The sequence below is a fragment of the Anolis carolinensis genome, chromosome 2 (genome assembly GCF_035594765.1).
Source record: "Anolis carolinensis isolate JA03-04 chromosome 2, rAnoCar3.1.pri, whole genome shotgun sequence".
NCBI classification, from domain to species: Eukaryota; Metazoa; Chordata; class Lepidosauria; order Squamata; family Dactyloidae; genus Anolis; species Anolis carolinensis.
In genome coordinates this window covers 287,981,146-288,006,008 of record NC_085842.1, presented here as the reverse complement: position 1 = coordinate 288,006,008, position 24,863 = coordinate 287,981,146, and the positions used below count along the sequence as shown (strand labels likewise).

Sequence of the window (24,863 nt, the reverse complement as noted above, 5' to 3'; positions counted from 1 at the left end):
TGTGGATGGAACTCCAGTGTCTTTGGAAAGCTAGGGCTGTCCTGAGTCTGCATGGGGAGATGAGGCAGGAAATAAAGAAAGTTTGTTTGTTTGATTGATTGACTGGACCAACGTATTTTCCATACCTTCAGTGCCCTCTTGTAGCCTTTGTGCGTTCGGGCTAATACCAGAGCATGGCCCCAGTTATATATCATTATTAGTTAAGGTTCTTTTAATTCTCAGGACACCCGTAATTATCTTACTAAGTTACTGGAACATGCCAATGTGTTTCTGTCGATAATTTGTAGGTTGTGTTTCTTCATCAGCTTCCCTATGCAGGTCAATGAGTCCCTAGATGTATGATAAGAAGACTTTCCCTATGGGTGGACCAAATCTCGTTGGGTCTGTCCGTTATTTCCTACTTTTATTATGTCAATAGGTTTTTAACCTCTCACATGAACCTCTAAGGTAAAGGGTAAAGGTTTCCCCTGACGTTAAGTCCAGTTGTGATTGACTCTGGGGGTTGGTGCTCATCTCCATTGCTAGGCTGAAGAGCTGGCGTTGTCTGTAGACACCTCCAAGGTCATGTGGCCGGCATGACTGCATGGAGCGCCATTACCTTCCCGCTGGAGCAGTACCTATTGATCTACTCACATTTGCATGTTTTCGAACTGCAAGGTTGGCAGGAGCTGGGGCTAACAGTGGGCGCTCATTCCGCTTCCAGAATTTGAACCTGGGACCTTTTGGTTCAGCAGCTCAGTGCTTTAACACACTGCGCCACCAGGGGCCTCTATGTGTAAAAAAAAAAGCCACAATGCCATTAAATGGTAATCATGGTGGCCAGTTGCTACATTCACACCTGCCTCAAACAGGCAAGAATTCTTTCCTCCACTCTGGACCTTCCACAGATACATAAACCACTCTTGCCTAGTTTTCAGCAGGCCTCACAACCTCTGAGGATGACTGCCATAGATGTGGGCGAAACATCAGGGGAGAATGCTTCTGGAACATGGCCATACAGCCCGGAAAACTCACAGCAACCCAGTGATTCCGGCAATGAAAGCCTTCGACAACAAACCTTAGAGCTGCTCATGCTTCCAATAAAGTGCCATGCAGGGAAACATAATATAGCAGAGTATAACATCAGCATACTGCAGGACTGCAATTCCCATCATGCCCCGGGTCTCCTATTCCCTTCGTTGCCGAAGGCAACGAAGGGAATAGGAGACCCGGGGCATGATGGGAATTGTAGTCCTCGTGGGGCCACGAACGCCTCAAGGATAAAAGAAGCGGGAAGCGCTGCCTCAGAGTTGGCAGCCATGGCCGACGGCGGCGACGCCTCCGATAGCGACGAGACCATCATCGAGGGCTCCGTGCTGGAGAGCGACCTGGACGAAGAGGAACTCCGCGGGAAAAGGTGACGCGTGTACTATCCACGTTCACACGTGACTAAGGGGCAAAATCCACCTCGCATCCAAAAGCCGTTCTGGTTTTGTGTCCCCAGTATCACAAGCTTAGTCAGAAAGAGATTTCTTTCCCACTTCTCTGTGCATTTCTCTATCTACACCGTAGAATTAACGCGGGTTAACACCACTTCAACTGCCATGGCTCAATGCTGGGAGTTGTATTTGTTGAGGTAGCAGAGAAGGCTGAAGGACCTGCCAAATTACAGTTCCTGGGATTCAGGCCCCTTCCACACAGCTGAATAAAATCCCACATTATCTGCTTTGAACTGGAATATATGGCAGTTTGGACACAGATAACCCAGTTCAAAGCAGATATTGTGGGATTTCAGCGTTGGAAGTGGTTTCAGTCTGCATCCAATTTACATAACCATTAGCATCACTTGAACTACCATGTCTCCATCCTACGGAATCTTGGGATTTCTAGTTTCATGAGGTGCTTTCATTTTTCTGCTCTAGTACTCTTTAATACCTCAACACATCTCAAGATGCCATTGGATGAAGTTGTGGCTGTTTGATGACATATCATCAAACATCTTGTTGTGTGAAAGAGACCCCAGATAAGTAAGGCCCCTTCTACACTGCCCTATAATCCTGATTGTCAAAGCAGATAATCCACACGATCTGCTTTGAACTGGATTATATGAGACCCCTACACTGTCATATAAAAACCCAGATTATCTGCTTTGAACTGGATTATATTGCAGTGTAGACTCATATAATCCAGTTCAAAGCAGATAATGTGGGTTATCTGATTTGACAATCTGGATTAAATAGTAGTGTAAAAAGGGCCTGAGTATACACTGCCATGAAATCCTGTTCAAAGTAGATAATGTGGATTATGGGGCCAGGCTGTGGCACAGGCTGTTGAGCAACCAGCTGCAGCCAGCTGCACTGAATCACTCTGACCAGGAGGTCATGAGTTCGAGGCCAGCTCGGAGCCCCGTGTTTGTCTTGTCTTTGTTCTATGTTAAGGCATTGAATGTTTGCCTTATATGTGTAACTAGCTGTGCCCGGCCACGCATTGCTGTGGCTTATGGGAATCATTTATTGGCCAGGTGGAATAGCAGTGAATAGCCTTGCAGCCTCAAAGCCTGGCTGTTTTGCAATGAATATCTTTGCTGCTTCAAAGCTTGCTACCTAGGGCAATGATGGGCAAGCTTTTGCGCTTGGTGTGTCAAAATTCGCCAGAAAACCTAGCATGACTACTGCCGGCCCGTTTATGTTGGATAAGTGAGACTCTACTGTATTGAGGAATTGGTGGTAGTTAAGGTAAAGGGTCCCCTGGGCTGAGTGGGTTGCTAGGAGACCAAGTGAGCGGAGCTTAGCCTTCTAACTGGCAGCAATCGGATAAAAACAATTATTCCTCTCCCTCTAATTAGGACTTTATTTTTCTTTTCTTTTTGTTGTATCAACCTAGAGGCATGGATGAGGGGTTGTGCTGTCAATTTTCGAGGTTGTGGGGTGTTTACTTTTGTTGTTTTGTCCACTGCCGTGATGCCATCACTCTTTTATATATGTGTAATGTGATCCGCCCTGAGTCCCCTTTGGGGTGAGAAGGGCGGAATATAAATACTGTAAATAAATAAATAAATAATGTGGCAGTATGGAAGGGGCCTAAATCTAGGATTGCCTATTGAAGGCAACCGTACAGCAGATGCAGCCCTCACTGAGAATCTCTATGAAGCCGTTGAAATCCATTATGTGAGTCTGAGCAATTTGCTCTCTCAAAACCCTTCTACCCTGCCATATAATCCAGATAATCAAAGCAGATAATCCACATCATGTACAACGGGGCCCTCTTCTATACACTGCCATATAAAATCCAGATTATCTGCTTTGAACTGGATTATTTGGCAGCCTAGACTCATAATCCAGTTCGAAGCAGATTATGTGGATTATCTGCTTTGATAATCTGGATTAAATGGCAGTGTAGATGGGGCCCTGGTTATATGAGTCTACACTGCCATATAATCCAGTTCAAAGCAGATAATGATTTTCTATGGCAGTGTAGATGGGCACTCAGACTGGGTCTGCACTGCCGTATAATCCAGTTTTTGAATCCAGATTATCTGCTTTGAACTGAATTTTATGAGGGCCCTTCTAGACTGACAAATGATCCAGAATATCAGGGCACATAATTCACATTATCTGCTTTGATCTGGATTAATTTGAGTCTATACTGCCATATAATCCAGTTCAAAGCAGGTAATCTGGATTCAGACACTGGATTACTCAGTAGTGTAGATGTAGCCTCAGGCCCCTTCTACGCTGCCATATAATGCAAAGTTTCAAAGCAGATACAGTAGTCTCACTTATCCAACACTCACTTATCCAACATTCTGGATTATCCAACGCATTTTTGTAGTCAATGTTTTCAATATATCGTGGTATTTTGGTGCTAAATTTGTAAATACAGTAATTACTACATAGCATTAATGTGTAATGAACTACTTTTTCTGTCAAATTTGTTGTATAACATGATGTTTTGGTGCTGAATTTGTAAAACCATAACCTATTTTAATGTTTAATAGGCCTTTTCTTAATTTCTCCTTATTATCCAACATTTGCTTATCCAACGTTCTGCTGGCCCGTTTATGTTGGATAAGTGAGACTCTACTGTAATGTTAGGGGTCCCCAAGGCACGTGGGATTCAGATGATCACTGGATTGATCTACAGCCTCAGGATTCTTCTACAATGCCATATAATCCAGAATATCAAGGCAGATAATCTGGATGTTATATGGCAGTGTAGAAGGGACCACAGAGGAAAGCCATAGCAAACTCCCTTTGAACAAATCTTGCCAAGAAAACTGATGAATTTGCTTCAGGGCCACCATATACTGGAAAGAACCTAAAGGCACCCAGTAAACCAAGTGGCCTTGATAGGACTCACTGCAAGGGTTATATGGCAATGTGCTGTCATTTCACCAGGATTTGTTATCATGTTACACTCCGCCTACACAATCCATAAACTAAGCTCAGATCCTTTTTTCATTGCCTGCAAATAACTCTTTGTACAATTCAAAGTAGTAATAAACACTGGACAAATGTAGCCAATTAAAAAGATCAAGAGATGAAGTTTCAGAATGCAAGTATTGTTCATTTTAAATAAGAGAGAGCTGACATGTGGAAAGTGTGGTAATTGTATTTATATAATAATAGGGCATTTATCAGGGAAGACTTATTCATAATGGTTTGTTAATAAGATTTATATTAATAAATTGGGAGGCCAATTTGTGATACGTTTGTAGATTTAAGGGTGTGAGCAACAGTTGTTGCATTAAAATGTCTTGATATAATAATGAGCAATTTATTTCCCAAGAATAAGCAATTAAAATGTACTAATGTTCAGGTCTTGTTGTACTAATCTCATAATTATAACATTAATTGTGGAACCCAACATTGTTTTGTAATTTCGTATGTCGTATCAATAATCTGTCTACTCTTATCATCATTTGGAATCATTTCAATTAGTTTTGCCATTTGTACAAGGATATGATTTCACTTACCAGTAAATTGTAACAAAATGTTGCAATGTATACATCTCTGTTAATTGTTTTCACCAGTCTATCTGCCATCCTCCTTACCACCTCCCTTCAACAAAGAGCACATTGTGTCTACAGAGCCCACTATCCCCATTGAGCAAATGTGTTCTTATTAGCATTTCTTTGTCCAGATGTTTTATCTTCTGCAAGCCTTGTGATTCCTTTTAATTGATAAAATCGCTATCTTATGACTGTAGCAGCATTTTGGCCAGAGAGACCATGACATTCAGCCTGAAAAATGGAAATGAGAATTATAAAGAGAATGTGCACGCCAGGGAGCAAAATGCCCAAAATGTCAGACTCAGTTATCTCATCTTTTATAGATACCGTATGTAAATGACTGCAGAAAATATTTGTTTGATATATCTCTATCTATCTATCTATCTATCTATCTATCTATCTATCTATCTATCGTTTCTTCCAAAATGGGATCCTAAATGGCTGATGTTCTAGCAGTAACAAGTCAGAATACCTGGGCTTGTGCTTTTGTAATGAAATCTCCAATGATTCCTAACTAACATAGCCAAGGACGATGAATGCTGGGATCTCATGTCTAACAACATTGTGGAGAGTCATATGATATCAACCCCTGTATTAGGTGCTCTTTGGATATTGCTCCAATCACCAGTTGTGCTCTCAGTTGAAGGCAAACAAGATTATGATGTTGTTTATATTTTTAGGTTATTTTTAATTGGTAAGGATATAGCACTGGCAGCAGAAAACGACATTACTAAAGGAGTCAGGAACATAAATGAAGGTAAGAGGAATTTTTTGGTCTTCAGTAATCATATTTTACTTTTGCTCATAGTAATGTTTTCTTAATATCCTAGTTAACAGTACTTTTGCAAATTTAGATCTCATTTTTTTCGAAATAAATAAATAAGGTGTATTCTTGGGCACCTGTTGAAGAAGTTATCTTTTGAAACAGAGAGCTTCATGGATTTGTTTTCCTTTGGAAAGCATGGTCACCAGAGGTTTAAGATGTTTTATAATATCTTAATTTATTTACAGATGCCCTCCAAAGTGAGCATAGATGCAAGAAGAGCATATCAGGAAACCGAAGCACACCACTAATCCACAATTTTATAGGAAGAGGCAGCCAGAACCCCCCAAAACCCTCAAAATTCAGTTTTCTATCTATTCTTGGTATCTGAGGCTTTCAGATGAGACAGTTACTCTAGAATAGCCACAATACATTTATTTGAATTTTAATGGGGTAGCCATGAAGTTGGTCAGGTGTCATTCTCGTGTTTCCCTTATGTTTCTTGTTTCTTTTGAAACTACAAATATACTACCTTTTAAAAGGGACTAATGGCAGGCATGGGCAAACTTGGGCCCTCCAGGTGTTTTGGACTTCAACTCCCACCATTCCTAACAGCCTCAGGCCCTTTCCTTTTTCCTCACAGCCACTTAAGCGGTTGAGGGGGGAAAGGAAGGGGCCTGAGACTGTTAGGAATGGCAGGAGTTGAAGTCAAAAACACCTGGAGGGCCCAAGTTTAACCATGGCTGGACTAAAAGTTACACAGTTTCTTTAGGGTATACATGAGGAAAAACACAGTAAAGGCACATGTTGACAATATGGTTATTGATTCCTCAACAGCTTCATCTCGACTATCCCTTTCTGTATTATTTCTCAGCAAGAGTTTATTAACAAAGGTGTGGTTAGACCAGTGGTTCCCAAACTTATTTGGCCTACCGCCCCCTTTCCAGAAAAAAATATTACTCAGCGCCCCCTGGAAAGGGGTGTGTGGCTTAGAGGGGTGGGCATGGCTCCTGCTCAAGAGGGTGGGGCTGAGCCTCTCCCATAGTCCAAGATGCAGGGCTAGGAGGGGGGTGGGCGGGGCCACAAATGGGCAGCCAGGACTGGGATGGGCGGAGTTACAAGCTCTGAGGCAGGGCTGAGCTTCTATCCCTGTCCTGCGGCATCTGCCAGGACACGGGGCGGGGCTAGAGGAGGGGGCAGAGCCTCTTCCCAAGTGCCTGACAGGGCTGAACCTCTATACCCCGCCCCCATGTTCTAACAAGCGCCTCAGGGGAGGTATACAGAGGCTTAGCCCTGTCTCGGGCTCTTGGGAAGAAGCGATGCCCATTCCTCTAGCTCCTCCCCGTGTCCTAACAGGCACCTCGAGCTCAGCCCTGTCTCCAGCATTTAGGAAGAAGCCCCTCCCCTCCCTTGGCCCTGCCCCCAAATGCACCTGTGGCCATAACCACCCCCCTGGATCGCTGCAGCGCCCACCAGGGGTTGGTAGCACCCACTTTAGGAATCACTGGATTAGACTATGGAAAAATTAGTAACTATTGCAACCGCTTTTCTATCTTGCTGTCTTGGTGCACAAATACACAACTATTTATAAAAAAAATCAAATTGGAAAATGTGGGATTGGCAAATTCTTGCATCCCAAGAATTTCCCCCCTACCCTAAGGGCTACTTTCTATTTACTATGAAACATACAGTAATTATAAATGGAGTACTCCAGGACGCATACATTCTTGACTTCCGTAGTGGTTGCTTTTCTTAGATCCATGCGTAGAAAAGTATCAATTCTATAAATGTTTTCCTAGAAATAAATTCCATTGAATGCTGTGTGATTTAGTTCTCTAAATGTGCATATAGGAGCCTGATAAAAGTGTAGAGCAATGTTTCTCAAATTCTGCTCCTCCAGGTATTTTGGACTTCAGCTCCCAGGAATCCCAGCCTGTTTACCAGCTATTAAAAATTGTGGGAGCTGAAGTCCAAAACATCTGAAGGAGCAGAGTTTGAGATACACTGCTATAGGGCATATATATGCTGTGAACATCCAGGTGTTCTTTGATCCTGCAAGTGTTTTGAACCTCAGCTCCCTATGAGGAAGCGATCTATAGTTTCCAATGCTAACAAAATAATGTTTACTATCTTTCTCCAGTGATTATGCTCTTCCTTTTGGCTATGTCCAGGGAAATCAGTGAATGCACTGACTGAGGGAAATCAGTAGAGTGAAAACTGAGGCAAGACAGGCAGCTGTATCCGATGAACTCTGTCAGTTGAAAGTATGCATCAATTTTGGTGCCAGTCTGTTCAAAATAATACAAATCATAGAATTGTAGGAATAAGCCTGCTTTCGTTTTGGAAAGATTCCTCTGTTCATAATTAAAATGTTTTGCCACAAGCTTGCCATTTCTCTGTATCTTCAGATAATTATGAAGTTGCTGCATAACAGAATGGAAATAAGGAATATTTGTGGGAAATTTTATCCTGCCAAAGTAGTTCATCTTGCATATAATTTTTGGGAAAATTGACTGATTCTGGGAATCTGTGCATTTCTGATTGATTCATATGCATAATTATGTAATATATTCATTGTGTTTTCTAGATCCAACAAAAAACCCCAACAAACAATAATTTCCATAGTGTGTTTCTTTATTGTAATTTTCAAAGCTGAAATTTGCGAAACCCATGGCTAGGATTATTTTTTCCTGAAACACATAATAGTATAATGATGTGCCATATTTAATTGCATAATAGTCACACACCACTTTTGGGGAAGGCAAAATTGGTATTTTGCAGGAGTGAGTGAATTAAGGGTCCAACTGCTCTTTTGACACTAAAGGACTTGACTAAGCTGCGAGCCGAGTCAAGCTACTGAGCCTTGCCTTGCTTTGGCAAGGCAAGGTTCTGTTGCTTAGAGGAAACAGGCTAGCAAGCGGGTGAACTCGCTCACTCCAAGCATTTCCCTTCTGAGCTACAGAGGCTCCATAGCTTGGTGAGGAGAGGCAGATGGGCTAGTGAACTTGTCTGCCTGCTCACCCGTCTCTCCCCTCTGCAGCTGCTTCCTCAAAGGGACTATTATTCACAGCATAATAGTCACACCCACCTTTTCCTGAAAAAAGGGGAAAATGAGACTATTATGTAGTGAAATATGGTATTTGTTCTTTGAGAAAGCAGAACAGTAATACTTAAGTGTGGCCATTTGCATTAACTGTCTTTGTCTGTGATTGTAGGAGAGTTATCTCCAGAGATCCAGTTCATCTTTAAACCTGGTGATAATCTACCAATTCTAAAGGAAAAAGATCCAGTTAATCTTGTATGTATATATTTACATTGACTTAAGCATTTTGGGAGTATACATTTGTAGCCAAAATGGAGTGGTAGAAAGTGACAAGCAGAAAATGTTATTCAAGTGAAAACCGAACTTATTAGTCTAGTAATCTGTTAAATAAATTTACATTTTTGTTATTGAAATCAACTTTGCAGACATTTTTGAAATATCCTTTACATTTTTTAAAACAAATTGAATTAAAGTGATTCCCAAACGGTTTGTGCTATGGTCAGTCCCTTCTAAAACTTTACTAATATGTGAATATTCTCAGTTACTATTTCTCACATTTATATCCCGCCCTTCTCACCCGAAGGGACTCAGGGCGGCTTACAACAGTGGCAACAATTAGATGCCCATACAAACCAATATAAAACAGCACATAAAACAGTTAAAACTATTAAAATACATTATGAATTAAAAATATACATTTTAAACATAAAATCAGATCCGTTCTTCCTCATGCTTTGTCTATAGTTCAGTCTGTGTCATTTTCACCATTTATTGATTAACAGCCTGGGCACACAGCCATGTTTTTAAGGCTTTTCTGAAGCCCAACAGGGTTGGAATTTGACGCATCTCTCTTGGGAGGGTGTTCCACAGCCGGGGAGCCACCACCCTACATACAAATTAACTAAAATTGGTATAAAAGTGCATCCCCACACAATCATTGGAAGTACACAATCATTGGATTCCACTTATGCATAAACCTCATAAGATCCATATTAAAAATAATACTAACTTTGCAAGTAATTCCACATTTTTTCCTTGCTCACACATAGTTATCTGAATGATTTTGGGCACATTGTAAACTAAAAAGAGAAGAAGGGGAAGACATCTCACTTCAACACGAATAGTTCAATTCAACTTGGTCTGCATATAGCATTACTGGGTTGAATGATGTACACAGATCAAGGCTTTGCAAGTGATACAAGTATACATATTTAATGTTTACCAAAAATAGTGCACTGATCCATTGTGCTAGTATCTCCTCATCAGGAGCTTCACTCGTTCAAAAATGTTTTAGTATTCTGAGAAGATTTTTTTAGCCATTGAAAGGTTTAAACTAAGTTTAATTAGGTGTTTGTAAGCATATATAGTCTTCCATCTAGAGCAGGCCTGCACAACATGACAGTAGTAAGAGGCCAAAATTAAAATAGGCAGATAGGTGCCTATCTTCATGGTGCAGATAGGTTTTTAGCACCTTATTTTCTGAGTAAAGGTGTAATTAATGATTAAACTAATTTGCAAATAGGCCATATTATAAAAAGGGAAGTTTCAATTAATATCAATTACTTACACATTATAAAATTTTATTTATTATGAAATAACATCAGTATGAAAAAATATTTTCCTAATTAACTAGATGTAAACAGTAAGAAAACTTGGAAAATGTGTTGAAGCTTCTACCGCTTAGCAACCATAACATTATAGCGCTAATAATCAGTATTTTAAATACTGTAATTAACATTAGAAGATGCATACCCAGACAATGCCAGATACATAAGCTAGTTATTAATTAATTGTTGTGATGGAGTAGAGATACTACTAGCTGGGTTAGAGGAGGCAGGGAAACTGCTCGTGAGCAAGACTCCGATGAGGAGCAACAAAGGAAGAGAATCCGGGAAATACTTATGGAACCCACTGATGATTAATCTTTTGAGGGTTTTTAAGGGGATTATGAGGCTGGGAGTCAGGAGGATGGGATATCGGACTCTGGGAGTGAAGTGATGGATTGGACTAGGGTTCAAGGGATCCGGGATGTTTTTGAGGAACCCACAAGCAGTGGTACATTTGAGGGATGGCACAGCAAAGATACAGCTGGATCTCAGGGAGTTATGGGTTTGGATAGAAGGTGGACTGGCTGGAGAGATCGTAGAAGGGCAGCAGCTGGAGGAGGGATTGGTGGGGCATTGACCGACTCCAGCTCCGATGAGGATTTGCAGCAACAAGGTTCAGATGTAGATAGGGCGTTAGCTGGCTCAAGCTCAGAGGAGGACTTGTAAATAAAAGTAAGTTTGTTGCTAATGTAACCTTGCAATCGGCAAGGTGTTTGTTGGGCACTTTTGGGATCTCTGTTTCAGAAGATGTCTTTGGAAGACTGCTTTGGGACCTGCCTGCTTGCCTCCGTCGCTTTGGCTCTTTGTGATTGACCTTGGACTGGAATTCGGTGATTGGGACTTCTTCTTAACAACGCGGATTGGAACTCGATGCCTGTGACTTCTCCCTAACAACGCGGATTGGAACTCGATGCCTGTGACTTCCTCCTAATGACGCGGACTGGAACTCGATGCCTGTGACTTCTCCCTAAGGATGTGGACCGGACATGACGGCTGTGATTTCTCCTTTACGATGCGGATTGGCTTCAAGGACGTTTTTGGGGCACAGTGTGGCCGCTGGTCACTGCGGGTTGTTGCTGGTTGCTTTCCTGGGTTTGCCAAGCTCCAACAATTAGGTGGAGCGAGTTTCCAGCTGTTTCGGCGTAGTTAGTTTTAATCCGGATTATTTTCCAGGATAATCCGGATAATATCCCAAGTTGAGATTTCCTGAGTTCTTTTTGGACATTGTTATTTCACACTGAAAAGAAAGTGTTTTGAGCCCTTTTTGGTTACTTTCTAGGCTCTTTTGTGTTGTTTTGCAATAAACTAAGTTTTTGATATTGGCTGGCGTCTGACTTGTAACATTAATGGTTGTCTTGACTAAGAGCCTCTGCAGGAATGCCTTGTATGGCTTGGGGAGCATATGTTGTGCAGGCCTGATCTTGAGAATGAAACCCAATTGCTAATGCATGTATTTCGAATTATTCTGCAATTGATTCATTTTTTCCCCAAGTTATTGATGAATATATTTTCTTCCAGCTATCCCCAGAGAGTGATGAAAAGGAAGATTCACCATCTCTGCTCCAGTAAGATCAATATATTTATCAAAATATTTATTTTGTACTCTATATATCACAAAATCTCAGAGTTTCATATAAAATTGATTTAAACAAATTAAAAATAAATTAAAACAAAATAAACTTAGCAGACTAAAAGCCCATTAAAACAATTTAATGTTAAAACTGGTGAAATGGGGTAAAACAGATTTAAACAATGTTCTATGGGCATTTTGAAAAAAACCTGTTGGGCTCCAAACAGCCATTCGTTTTTTACTTTACAGCAAGTACAAGTGTTGGTGTCAGTTAGACATCTAAGAGGACATTGAATAGCTGGGATATCACAGCTGAGAAAGTCTTTTCCCATGTCCTCAAACATTGTATTGACTTTTCTGGTTGAAGACAAAGCAGACTTCATTCTTTGGGCAGGCATATATGGTGAAGGGTGCTTCTTCGGCTATATACGTCTCAAATTCAAAGTTTTCATCATCACAGACACCTTGAATTCAAACTATAAACATATTGGCAGTCAATTAAGCCACCTTGAGTGTTATACAGTGTCTTATGATATCAGTAACCTACCTGTGAACTCATCTTCAGGGACAGTCTAACACACAGCATATTACAGTGGTCTAATGAAGAGGGTACAGTGCATAAACTATGGTTGGGATACCCATGTACCGTAAAGTCTGTTGGTTGCAGATCAGTTAAAGTAAACCCCAAAGGTTCTGAGCCACAGTACTCCTAAACTATGTACCTCGGTTGGAGTACATCCCCATTCAGGATATGCTATTTACCCAGTTTCTGAACTATCAGTCTGCAAAGACTTATCCAGTCGATTGGTCTCCACCTCATTACAGCACTCTCGCACTCATCCAACACCTGCATAGATTCAGCTAACACTGCTGACAAGGAGAAATAGAGCTGAATGTCATTAACATACTAATAGCATATAACCTCAAATTCCTAGTGACTGAATCAGTTTCATATAGATGGGGAATAAAAAAAGATCCTGAAAAATGACAAACGTATTTTCAAGGACTAATTTTCCACCTGTATTAATAGTGGGGTGCAGCAATCGAGGAGCTTTAGTCAAGATAGGGAATTTGTTGAAATGAAAGAGGATCATAATGCAGTGAGTCATTAAAAGACACATTTCTGTACTATTCTACATCTCATAGGTTTCAGAGTGGTGACAGAAAATATAAATAATTATCTTATGTGGTCCCTGTGAAATGCACACATGGGTATTCTGCACCTGCGCAGACCGGTTCAGAATTCTCTAGAAGCTGCCCACTCTCCCCTCATTGTACATATAGCCAGTGGGAGTGGCCAACGCCCCAGTTCCTTTTTTCTGCCTCGATAGACAGTTGGAAATCTCTTAGCTCTCTATCTTGTAGGCCTAATTCGGTATATTTTTAACATTTTGGATCTGACCAAGGACTTGTCTGACTGTCCCTTGCTCTCCGATTTGGACTCTATTGCTCTTTGGCTGACCTTATGACTCTGCTTACTCAGACCAGTTTCTTTCCCGCGCTTTCTAATGGCAACTCTTTTCAAAAAATGCTCCCAATCTGGGGGAAAGCTCCCTGACACAGATGGCCACTCGATGTGTTTGCTTTGCCTTGGGGAGGGCCATGCGGCCCTCTTGTGCCCAATCTGCCAGGCCTTCACACCGCAGGCCCATAAAAACCGTGAAATGCTCCTTAAGGCGCTTTAATACAAGCAAGCACTTCTGCCTCCCCCCCCCTCCCCAATCTCTTAAGAGAGCAGCATTGGAACCTCCAGTCCAACATCCGCCTTCCAGAGTTGCCAATGTCTTATCCCCTTCCCAGCCCGGGAACATATCTTCGGGGGAGCCCAGTGACGCTCTCCCCCCACTTGCTAAGAAACCTAAAGTTAAAAAACTGAAAGGTCTCCCCACTGGAGGGAAAGCCTCAAAAAAGCCCGAGGCAAAAGGGAAGAAGGAGATTGAGGCGCCCTGCTCCCAAACGCCCTCCTCCTCCCTGGGATCAAGTGCTACGGCGGGATACGGCCTCCTTAGCGACCAAACTCTGGTGCCAGATCTCTCCCAGCAGCTAACGCAGACAGATGGAGAGGGCCCCTCCTCTCCGGAGATTGAGTTTATGCCCTCCACGCCTCCCCCGTCATTGGAGGGAGATGGCCCAAGCTCAGGTGACCACACCCCCAATGCCAGCCTTGGAGGGAGACGACGGGAGGCCTCAGCACTCCACTCTGTCGGCCTCTGTTGCAGTGATGACCTCAGCTGTGGGCCCAGCAGCACAAGAAGACCAAGGGGCTCACCACCGGGGCCGCTCTTCAAGACTGACTCATCTCCACTGTTTTCGGAGGAGACACTATTGATCCCCCTCCTCCTCGGAATCGTGGATGGACATGGCCCTTGGTCCCAGAGCTCTTCTTATAGAGGTTTTTCTCATGGTCCTTTCCCTTATTATTTTCATGGCGACCCTATTTATAAACATGATTATTTTCATTTCATTTCTCGCCACCCCGGACGCTGGCATCATTCCTCTAGAGACTAGCCCCTTCCCAATTGACAGCCACTCCATCACGCACCATTATGGATTCAGCAGCGAATTCAATACATCAGCCTGTACCGGCTCCAGTGGTCCCAGCTCGCCGTCAGGCCCCTGCACCATCGCCCCAGCCGATGGCCACTCCCCGTATGGCCCAGGGGCCGATTGCCAATGACACTGGCATTGACCCCGACTCAAGTTTGGCAAACAAGGCTGTGAAGCCTCAAGCTCCAGCTGGAACACTTGAACTTGAAGGTGACTCCCCAGAGGAAGTCTGTGGCTTTTCTTCTTTAATTTCACATCTGGCCAAGGCATTAAATCTACCAACCCCACAAGATCCTGTTGTGGTTGACGACCTAGCAACAAGCTCCTGTAACCACACCGTTGCCTCTCCTACTATATCTTCTCCGACTCTTGAAAGCATCCGACCTTGCTCCTTCCATGATACCTGCCATCTCAAAGAAGGCCGATAGCCTTTACCGTATTGACTTATCTTCTGCAACGTGGCTGGGCAAACAGCCTAAGCCAAACTCAGTGGTGGTAGATGTCTCTCAAACCAGTCCATCCCAAATGTCCCAAGCTACCCCAGCAGACAGGGAGGGGAAAAAGATGGATGCTATGGATCGAAAAATCTATACGTCTGCCAGTCTTTTTGCTCGACTAGCCCACTATGGAGCCTATCAGGGTTACTTCTGGAATAAGATTGCCCTTCTCTTAGAACAGTTACCTGCTGAAGAGCTGCGTTTAGCTAGGGCCTTCAAACAGGAAGCATGCTAGCTTGCTGATTTGCAGAAAGAACTTGCCAAGCACACAGCAGATTCAGCAGGCAAATTATTCGCCACCGCTGTTGCTTTATGACGCCATACATGGCTGTATTCCTTGAGACTATCTCCTGCCGCTTGTGCAGCTATTGAAGATTTGCTGCTAAATAAATCCAGACTTTTCAACCCAAACACGGATTCTAACCTCAACCGTACTCACCAGATGTGACAAACAGCGCATAGATTTGGCCTTCTGTCTCAGACGCCCAGTCATCCGCGGCAGCGGTAGCCTTCATACCTACCTCTCCAACGTAGTTGCCTTAGTCCTGCCCCCTTGGGAACAAGGCTTCAACTTCCAATCAACTTCCTCGAGGAGGCCTACCTTGTCATCAAGGCGTTGCCTGCAGGGTAGGGCTAGGCAAGCCTATGTCTACAGACATAGCCTTCAAGAGCCTAGGGTTTCTCGAACTCCCCTGTTGGGGACCCCTCATTCTCCTATATTCCCAGTTACTCGGTTCAACCTGTCGGGTCTTCGGTACAAGCTTTGTCCTCTTCTGTCCCTGAGGCAGTACCCCCCATCTCCCACCCTCTGACCTTCTGGGATCGCCTAGTTCCGTTTTCGGATGCCTGGCTCCAGATTACATCTGATAGATGGATTTTAGACATTATAAACAGAGGCTATGCCATCGGGTTTGAGGCACTACCACCAACGGGACGTGTTAAAACAACACCGCCCTCTCTTCCACTATTGAAGGAGATACAGTCTCTCAGCGAAAGGCGCTATTCAATACCTAAAAGACTGGGACCTCCATAGTTGTTTCTTTTCCAAATACTTTTTGGTCCTGAAAAGGGATGGAGGCCTCCGTCCCATTCTAGACCTATGGGGACTGAATTATTTCATTAGACCTCGCAAATTTCGGATTTTTATGCTTCCCATCATTTTCTCTCTGCTATGAGAGGGCACATGGTTTGCAACCGTTGATCTCAAAGACGCCTACTTCCACATCAGAATTAGGCGATCCCATCGCAGGTTCTGCAGTTTCAAAGTTGGCCATCATTCTTACTGTTTTAATGTCCTTCCGTTTGGTTTGTTCACTGCACCTAGACTTTTTACTAAGAGCATTGAAGCCCGAAAGAAACTATGTCTGCAGGGGGCGCATGTGCAGCCTGGCGTATGGCGTCACGGCCGTTGTGGAGGCCATGTGACCCTCCGGAGATGTTGAAAGCACACTCTACAAGAGCCGTAGCGACATCCCATGCCTTCATGAGAGGCGTACCGTTAGAAGACATTTGCCGTGCAGTGACCTGGGCGACGCCATTGACTTTCATGTCGCATTACAAGCTGGATGCCTTATCTAAAAAGGATGGTGCTTTTGGCAGGGCCATGCTATCTTCGTGTGTGGCTTGATGCCCACCTATCCAGGTTAGTAGCTTGCTAATCACCCATATGTGTGCATTTCACAGGGACCACATAGGAAGAAGAATGGGTTGCTTACCTGTAACCATGTTTCTTCGAGTGGTCACCTGTGAAATCCACACATCCTCGACCATCCTCCCTGCAGCACGTCATGCCTCAGTTTCGGGCTGCCTCTCGCGGCTGTGGAACTGGGGCGTTGGCCCCTCCCACTGGCTATATATACTATGAGGGGAGAGTGGGTGGGGCCTCTGCCAAAATGTATCCTTGAGAGCTTCTAGAGAATTCCGAACTGGTCTACGCAGGCGCAGAATACCCATATGTGTGGATCTCACAGGTGAACTCTTGAAGAAACGTGGTTATAGGAAAGCAACCCATCTTATTCCAAATCACTAAAAGGTACAATCAAAGTTCACCATATTAATAAAAACGCAGCAGCAGCAGCAGCTAAAATGCACACATGTTAATTTCAAACAGGCTGTTCATTTTCCCTAATATATATAATCTTGTTCTTCCCCTGGTTGTTGCTGCTGCTGCTGCATCCTCTTTGATCAACAGAATACCTTCCTACCATTATCATGTTAGAGGTAGCTATCTTCCTTTCCTTACAGCGATGTCGCAGTTGAGGCTTTTCTGTCCCATCGTCCTTGATAGCACCTCACTTGATTCTTCCTCCTCACTGGTTGCAGCTGGAGATTATAACTTATTATACTGTATTCAAGTGGTTACCACCTAAAAGGAGAAGGTAAAGACAGCTTCTAACTATCAAAATGATTATCCAGAAGGAAGGAAACATTGATATATCAGCATTTCAATTTATTAATATATCATGAACATACATATACAAAAAAGAGAGTTGAGAATACACAACATTTTGCACAGTTATTTTAGTATATTTGAGGAACTAGTCCAGTTCAGTTCAGGGATAAGTAAAAACAGAATTCCTCATCTTGTTCTTCAGGACCACATTTCACAGATTGATATCTAGACAGTTATATAGTATGTATTTATGTAGCTTCTGTTTTTAGACTATACAAAGGTCATGACTGGCATCTTAGTATAGCTTCTTGATTGCTATCTTTTCAGCAACCTCTAATGTGGCCTTTTGTTTTGCCTCAAGTGCTTTGCCAAGTTAGAGGTTGCTGAAAAAGGGTTTGCAATGCCTGTATGTTCTGACACACTTTTACCAGAAGCAAAATTGTCAAGTTTTACTGTTTCTCAAACACTTAGAAAAAATACTGAAAACCCATATTTCCTAGTAAGTAGCCTGGTGCTTAAGAATCTGCAAAGGAATTTCCCATGCCTTAGGAAAAGAATGATCAGTTAATCCAAAATGTCAGCATATGTAACATTGTATATTGTTGCCTTCTGAGTGATGTGGGAAGTGGGAAATGGACAGAAATGGACTACTGTGCTCCTTGGCAGTTGTAGGTTGAGCAGTAGCTGTTTCTCCTCCTGTCTGTCTCTGGGATTATCTACATAGTAAACACACGATGTTCCGCAGGATTGGAATCCAATTCAGTTCTTTTTCAGCTCATAGGACTTAAATCCAAGTTTAAAAGATTTATCTTTTACTCCATACTTTTATGAAAAACGGAGTCATCTTTGACATTGAACAGAGGATGGGGGTGGTATAGGTAGATGGGAGGTCCCCTGATCCTTCTTGACATGAAATGTTACTCGTTTCTATTTTGCCGATGTGCAGTCGCATCTATTTTTTGAAGGTGCATTTTCACTGATAATTGCATATTGGCATTAATATACACCAGGGGTCCCCAAACTTTTTAAACAGGGGGCCAGTTCATGGTCCCTCTTACTGTTAGAGGGCCGGACTATAGTTTTAAAAAAAACTGTGAACAAATTCCTATGCAGTGCACACTGCATATCTTATTTTGAAGTAAAAAACAAAACAGGAATAAATACGGCCTCAATGTTAATCATAATCATAATAAAAATAATAAAGAGGATTGGGCCATTTAGTCCAACCTCCTTCTGCCTTTGTGCACCAAAAGCACTAGGAAAGCACCCCTTAATAATTAATAATTAAATAATAATTAAAATGCCATTATAAACAAGCAAAGCTTTGGAAGGCACACACCAGGCGAGGGAGGAGACCGGAAAGGTGCGTGCCTTTCCCTCTTCCCCCGCGCCGCACGCACCTTCATCGGCGGAGGAGGAGAGAGCTGCCTTTGCAGGGGCCGGATAAATGGCTTCAATGGGCTACATGTGGCCCCTGGGCCTTTGTTTGAGAACCCAGCCTCTTTGCTTGGCCAATGCTCTAGTCATGGTTGTGTGACTGAAAATAACATGCATATAACACATGATCATTGCAGGACAAATCTTTAACATCAAAGTGAACTTGCATAGAGGAAATGGGAGACTGTTAATGCTGCACTCATTTCTATTTAATAAAGATGTGTGTGGCATTTACACAGTCACTACAGACCAGGAAAATACAAATTGAAGCAGATTTCTTTTGTCTGTGAGTGCAACACTGAAGTGCCAGAGCACAGGTGAGACTCATGGGAGCACCATATATTGCTGCACTGCAACCCCCAACATGCCTCACTATTATCATATTTTATCGTATAATAGTTGCACTTTCCCTCCTTCTTTTTGAAAAAAAAAAAACCCAGGGTGCAAGGAAATTGGAGCTGGAAAATATTTTGGAGAAAGAAAATAAAGGATTGATCTCCAGGTTATACGAATATATTCTAGAGTATAATCTGGAAGATAATCAAATAAAAACAGTAATGTTCTCAGAAACTTAGGGGAAAATATAGATTTGGATAACTGGGAATATTAAAAAGGATTAAAACCTTCAATAGTGAGGTCCATTAAAGAAAATATGTACGAAATGTTCTATAGAAGCTGTATAACTCCTAAATTAATGGCTAAGATTGATAAAACCCAACAGGGGGAATGTTAGAAATGCAAAATGCAGAAAGGCACCTTCCATGTTTGGTGGACATGTAAGGAAGTAATTTTTTTTGGAAAAGGTGATGAAAGAAACTAATAAAATTATTTTTAAAAAGGTTAATAAAAACCCAGAAATATTCTTACTGGGCTTATTTCAAGAGAGAATCAGTAAGGAAGATGTAGAAATTTGCCACTGTAGTTTTGTGGCTGTGAAAATTATAGTAGTCAAGTCTTGGAAGGGAGTAAAAGAACTACTCATTAAGAACTGAAGAAGAAAATTAGTTGAATATATTCAAGTAGTGAAGCTCTCCAATGGCTTAAGGGGAGGAAACAATGAAGAGTTTGTTAAAAAATGGAGACTTGCCTTTGGATATTTTAAAAAGAAGACAAAAATAGATTTTGAAATAGCTGCACAGGGAATTTATTAAAGTAATGATAAGAATTTTGTTAGATACTAGTTCCATATGACGTGGTGTCGGAAGTCATGGGTGGTGGCTCACGAGTGAGACTGGGGAGGTGGTGGGACTGGGAAATAATACTTGTATTTCAATTGTTGAATTTTGAAGATTATATATTTTTTTCATATATCACAATAAAATTTTATACAAAAACAGCAATGAAAGCTTTCCGCTTTCTCGGTATAACCAGGTGGCAGCTTTTGGCATACAGTGGTTTTCCTTTGCACAGACAGGTTGTATTGTTGCATGAACCTTATAACTCAACCACGAAACCGGAAATGCAGACCGTAAAGCAAAGAGCAGGGCCAACAGCTACAGAAGAGTTAGAGGATGTTTGGGATTCTGTTTCTCTTGAGAATTGGCAGCCTTCAGAAAATTTGGAGTTACCCCGCAATATGAGATTAGGGCTTCACTTGAAGAGACTGAAAGTAAGGTTAATTAGAAGGTCTGAAAGACTGCGTGAAAAGCAGTCCTTGAAACCCAGGTGTCGAAGGGATGATATGGCTTCTTGGTCAAGTTTGAGCTTAAATTGAGTGATATTTTCTTGGTCTTGTCAGAGCAGACAATGTTGGGTTAATATCAAGTTCATGTAAAGCTCTTACATTTGCCTTTGTTCCTGTAATAGTTTTGCCTTGGGAAAGTTCCTGTTTTCATGCTTATGGATGTATGCCTATGTTCCTGACTTCATGGAATTCATGTACCTTGCTCATCCATCCGCTGCCCACTTAAAGACTCACCTGCCCACATCATTCACCTACTAATCTGTTTGCCTATCTACCTATCCAACCACTCACCCTCCCAAAGACCCACTCGCTCACTCTCACTTGCCCATGCACTCACTTAGGTGTCCATCCATCTTCTCCCGCACCCAGCCCCTTCCGGAAATGATGCAGATAGTGAGTGTATGGGTGAGTAGGTCTTTGGGCGGGCGAGTGGATGGGCAAGTGGATGAGCAAGCAGATAGGTGAGTGTGTGTGTGTGTGTGTGGGGGGGGGGGGTTGGCAAGCAGATGGGCATTTACAGGTGATAGGCTGCCTAAATGAAGAGTGTGACTATCATTTAAGGAATCTTTAAATACCAAAGGCAGGATCTCCAAAATGGGGATGCGACTATTATGGGAGTGAAGGGCTACATAATTCCCGTGATTCTAAATTTAGCCATTCAGAAACCAACTTGTTCTCATAAATGCATATTATTATATCAATTTTTGTTTAAATTGGAGATTAAAATCAGGGCCAAATTGGCCAAAATCATATAGTATTTTGTAATGATACCTTTTCTTTTCCCTCCCTAGATCTGGGATAAACTGTCCAGTCTTTGCTGCAGGTATTAGACAAGCAGATTGTCCACAGGTTGCTACTCCAGATGGAGAATACCAGAATTCATTGGGTATGTTTTATATGGAGGAGAGAAAGTTGTTTAAGCATAGTTAAAACAGTTGGCTCTCTGCTTTTGCAGGGATAAAGAGCAAAGTGTAAAGATCACTATTATCTCCAGAGGAAGATGGTGTGCTGTCTGGTCTCTAGGAGATACCTGCCTTTCTCCCAGGAGGAAGAGGAAAAGGAGCAGGCTCTGTATGCTGCACCATTTCGCTTACTCTGCGGATCCTGACTCCTTTTCCTTTTCTTGCGTGACGTGTGTCTGTTTCACCCAGGCAAAGGAATGGATGTACTGGATGAAACAGACACACATGACACATAAAACTAAGTGGGGTGACCCTGGGCACATCACACTATCTCGGCCTCAGAAGAATGAAATGTGAAACCTCTTCAGAACAAATCTTTATAATACTGTGTCACAGGTTTGCCTTAGGGTCAGTATAGGTTGGAAATAAGTTGGTTGAAGGCATACAACAACAACAACAACAACAACAACTAGAAGTTTGTTTTTACTGATTATGAAGAAATATACAGTGATTACCCCTCTTATTCTCTTGGGAGAGAGTTTTTTTCTTGTAGTGAATTTTCAATGGATAGGCTAAAAGTCATTGGGAAAGCTGCTGTAGCCACAATCTCGATAGTTCTCAAAACTGTTTTTTAAAAATAATATAGCTCCAATCATATAATTTGCAGAAGATGCCTTCTTACTTTGATCTTTCTCTGTCACTAAATGTATCACATTCTTTCCTTGTTGGAGAGGAAGAGAACAAATAAAAAAAACCATGGTGGAAATAAGTGCTGTGAATTCACCTGTTTTGGCCCACTGAATTAAAGAAAGCTATTTCTGTTATCTTGATCCAAGCCCCCTCCCTGTTCTATAATCACTGTCCTCCTCACTGCTATGCTGTCATCCCCTGAATGCCTCTGGAAGGGAAAAGCAATGCTTTGCTCAGATTCCTGGATCACCAAGAAATCAGCCTTGTGCTTTATATTAGCAGACCTAAGCATTAGGTGTAAAGATAGTAGAGGCAAAAGCGAGTAAACATTTAGTGGCAGGAGGACATGTTTTTACCAAAGACAAGGTTCCTTTGTTAGATGGAGAAGGCATCATTACTCCAGTTGCCTCGTAATCCTGCCTAGATTGTGAAGAGTGTTCAAAATGAAGTTAAATAAATTTAAATTTTCTAATGTTTTCACTATTACTTTAGGTTTAGGTTTGGAAGTGGGTGCACTTGTAGAGCTATCAGACAGAAATGTAAGTGTGTTAATATTTTTTTAGTTTGTATGCATTATAGATAACCCCATTGTTTCAATCCCTTTATACATTATGGAACCGTCACTGAAAGAGTAAAAAGGTTTTCTCATTTAATAACAAATAATCTAAACAGCAGTGATTTCAACAAAGGGCAAAGCAAACCTTTATAGCAGGTTGATCATGCTCCCTTTATGAAATTCAGTTGGCATGCTCTTAAGATTCATATTAGGAGTCATGTACTAAAATAGAGCAAAGTTATTGTGATGCATTGTTTTAAGATGACTTCTCTGATGTAATCATTTGTAAAAGATCAGACTTGCCGAGCAGTCCATGTATCAGTTAAAAGTGAAATCATGTAACTTGCTGTAGACGCTTTAGTGGGCATTAGAATAGATTTGATGATCCATTGAAAACAAAAGAAACTACTAGCATTAGTAAAGAAAATCATTTTGCCCCATAATATCTCCATAGTGACAAATAGCCCTAACAAACATATCCCTAAAAAAAAATGGAGAAAAGAAAACCAAGACTAAGAATTATAATGATCCGATAGTGTGTATTGTCAAACATATACCTGTATTTACTTGAGTTGAATGCACCATCGAATCTAATGTGCACCTCAATTTTCAAAACCCTGAAGCCAAAAATAGTATTTGCTGATAAATGTAATGTGCAGTGGTGAAAGGTAATATAGCCACTGAAGTTGCTGCTTGCTTATTTTTTTATTTACTACATTTATACCCCACCCTTCTCACCCCGAAGGGTGTAGGCAACAGTTCGATTCTGCATAACATACATACAATAAAATAAACATATATATATATATATACACACACACACACACACACACACACACCAAAGTTAAAACACATCAACATTAACCAGTTATTAAGACCACACAGTCCAAAATCACAATCCAATCAGCCCCACACATTACAGCAATCCAAGTTGGATGTCACTAAGGCATCTGCCACTGTTGCCAGATCTGACGTCTCTAGGAAAGGGTGCAGTTGGTGCACTAGATTGGCTTGAGGACCAGATCTTCTTAGTTACAGCTGTGGAGCTCCATCACGTAAGACTTATATGGGTGCTGTTAGTACTATAGAATGATACATACTAATAATATATTATTTTAGTTTGTGTATACGCAATTAAGTTTAAAATATTGTTGGAAGAGGTATCATGGAAGAAAAGCTATGAATAATTTAGCTCAGCAAGCCTATGAAAAACCTTTTGTAAATTATTATATTAACAAGCCATTATTTAAACCTGTGATTTAGAAAATGTATATTGCCCTGGTTTTCTCATAGATCTGTGGAAAGTATGAGCAAGAGTCTTCATGTTACGTGAAAAAGGAAGCAATTTAATTTAGCATGTATTCTTATTTATTTTTCACAGAGATTAAATAATGAGAACTCTCCAGAAAGAAGTCTTCTTTCAGTCATGGATATAGTAGAGGACTCAATAACAAAATGTACAGAGCCAAAGAAGGTCTTTCAGAGTTCTGAGATTACTAGTGAAGGAAAAGATATGACAGACAAAGGACCATCACTGACATGTGGTATAACTGCAAATATAATAGTTGCCAAAAACTTTGAAAAAATTTTAATGGAACCACTCACTGATTCTGAGACTCAACAAATGGTTGAACTGTTGGGATATCAGGATGATGCTCTGTCTATGGATCCATCTGGAAATGAGGAAAGCAGTGACCTACCAGCAGAGCTTTTCCGAGCACTGAACTGCTTATCAGAATCGGTAGCACAATATGCCATTTTCCACCCACTAGAAAAGGATACTACTATAGAAAAATATCTAGATCAAACAGATGATGACTGCACACAAATAACAGAAACAAATTTGAAATACCAGTTGAATTCTCAACACTTTGAAGAAACAGAAGCTGAAATGGTGACCAAGATGGTATGTACTTCAAAAGAACAAGTATGTATGATTTAAAATTAAAAAGATTTCTGTATTTTAAGTCAACTTATAGATCAATTTCTTCTTATCCATGTTGACTACTGTACATATGATATGTCTAGGTCAGCATCTTATTTGCCTATCTATATATATAAAAATGTAATGTAATGTGCTATGGAGTAAACAACAAAACCACTGAACCAAGTCACACCCAATTTGGCCACAAAAGACATAGTCATCCAGTCTATGTCTTTCAAACAAAAAAAACCTAGAAAAATA

At 41.5% G+C, this 24,863-nt stretch overlaps 1 protein-coding gene across 7 annotated transcripts in view; it reads left to right on the top strand.

Annotated features, from left to right (window-relative positions):
- The first annotated feature begins 1,214 nt into the window (after positions 1–1,214).
- ankrd31 (ankyrin repeat domain 31) overlaps positions 1,215–24,863 on the top strand; it is a 79,159-nt gene continuing 55,510 nt past the window's right edge. For 2 of the 7 annotated variants that reach the window (XM_062972332.1, XM_062972331.1), the window contains exons 1-7: positions 1,215–1,396; positions 5,671–5,747; positions 8,969–9,051; positions 11,922–11,968; positions 21,322–21,416; positions 22,615–22,661; positions 24,060–24,605. In XM_062972332.1, the coding sequence (XP_062828402.1) occupies positions 1,299–1,396; positions 5,671–5,747; positions 8,969–9,051; positions 11,922–11,968; positions 21,322–21,416; positions 22,615–22,661; positions 24,060–24,605 (993 nt within the window). In that variant the 5' untranslated portion in view covers positions 1,215–1,298. Of the gene's footprint in view, positions 1,397–5,670; positions 5,748–8,968; positions 9,052–11,921; positions 11,969–21,321; positions 21,417–22,614; positions 22,662–24,059; positions 24,606–24,863 lie in introns of those variants that run through there. The other 5 variants (XM_016990905.2, XM_008102945.3, XM_062972329.1 and 2 more) reach the window with 4 other exon arrangements.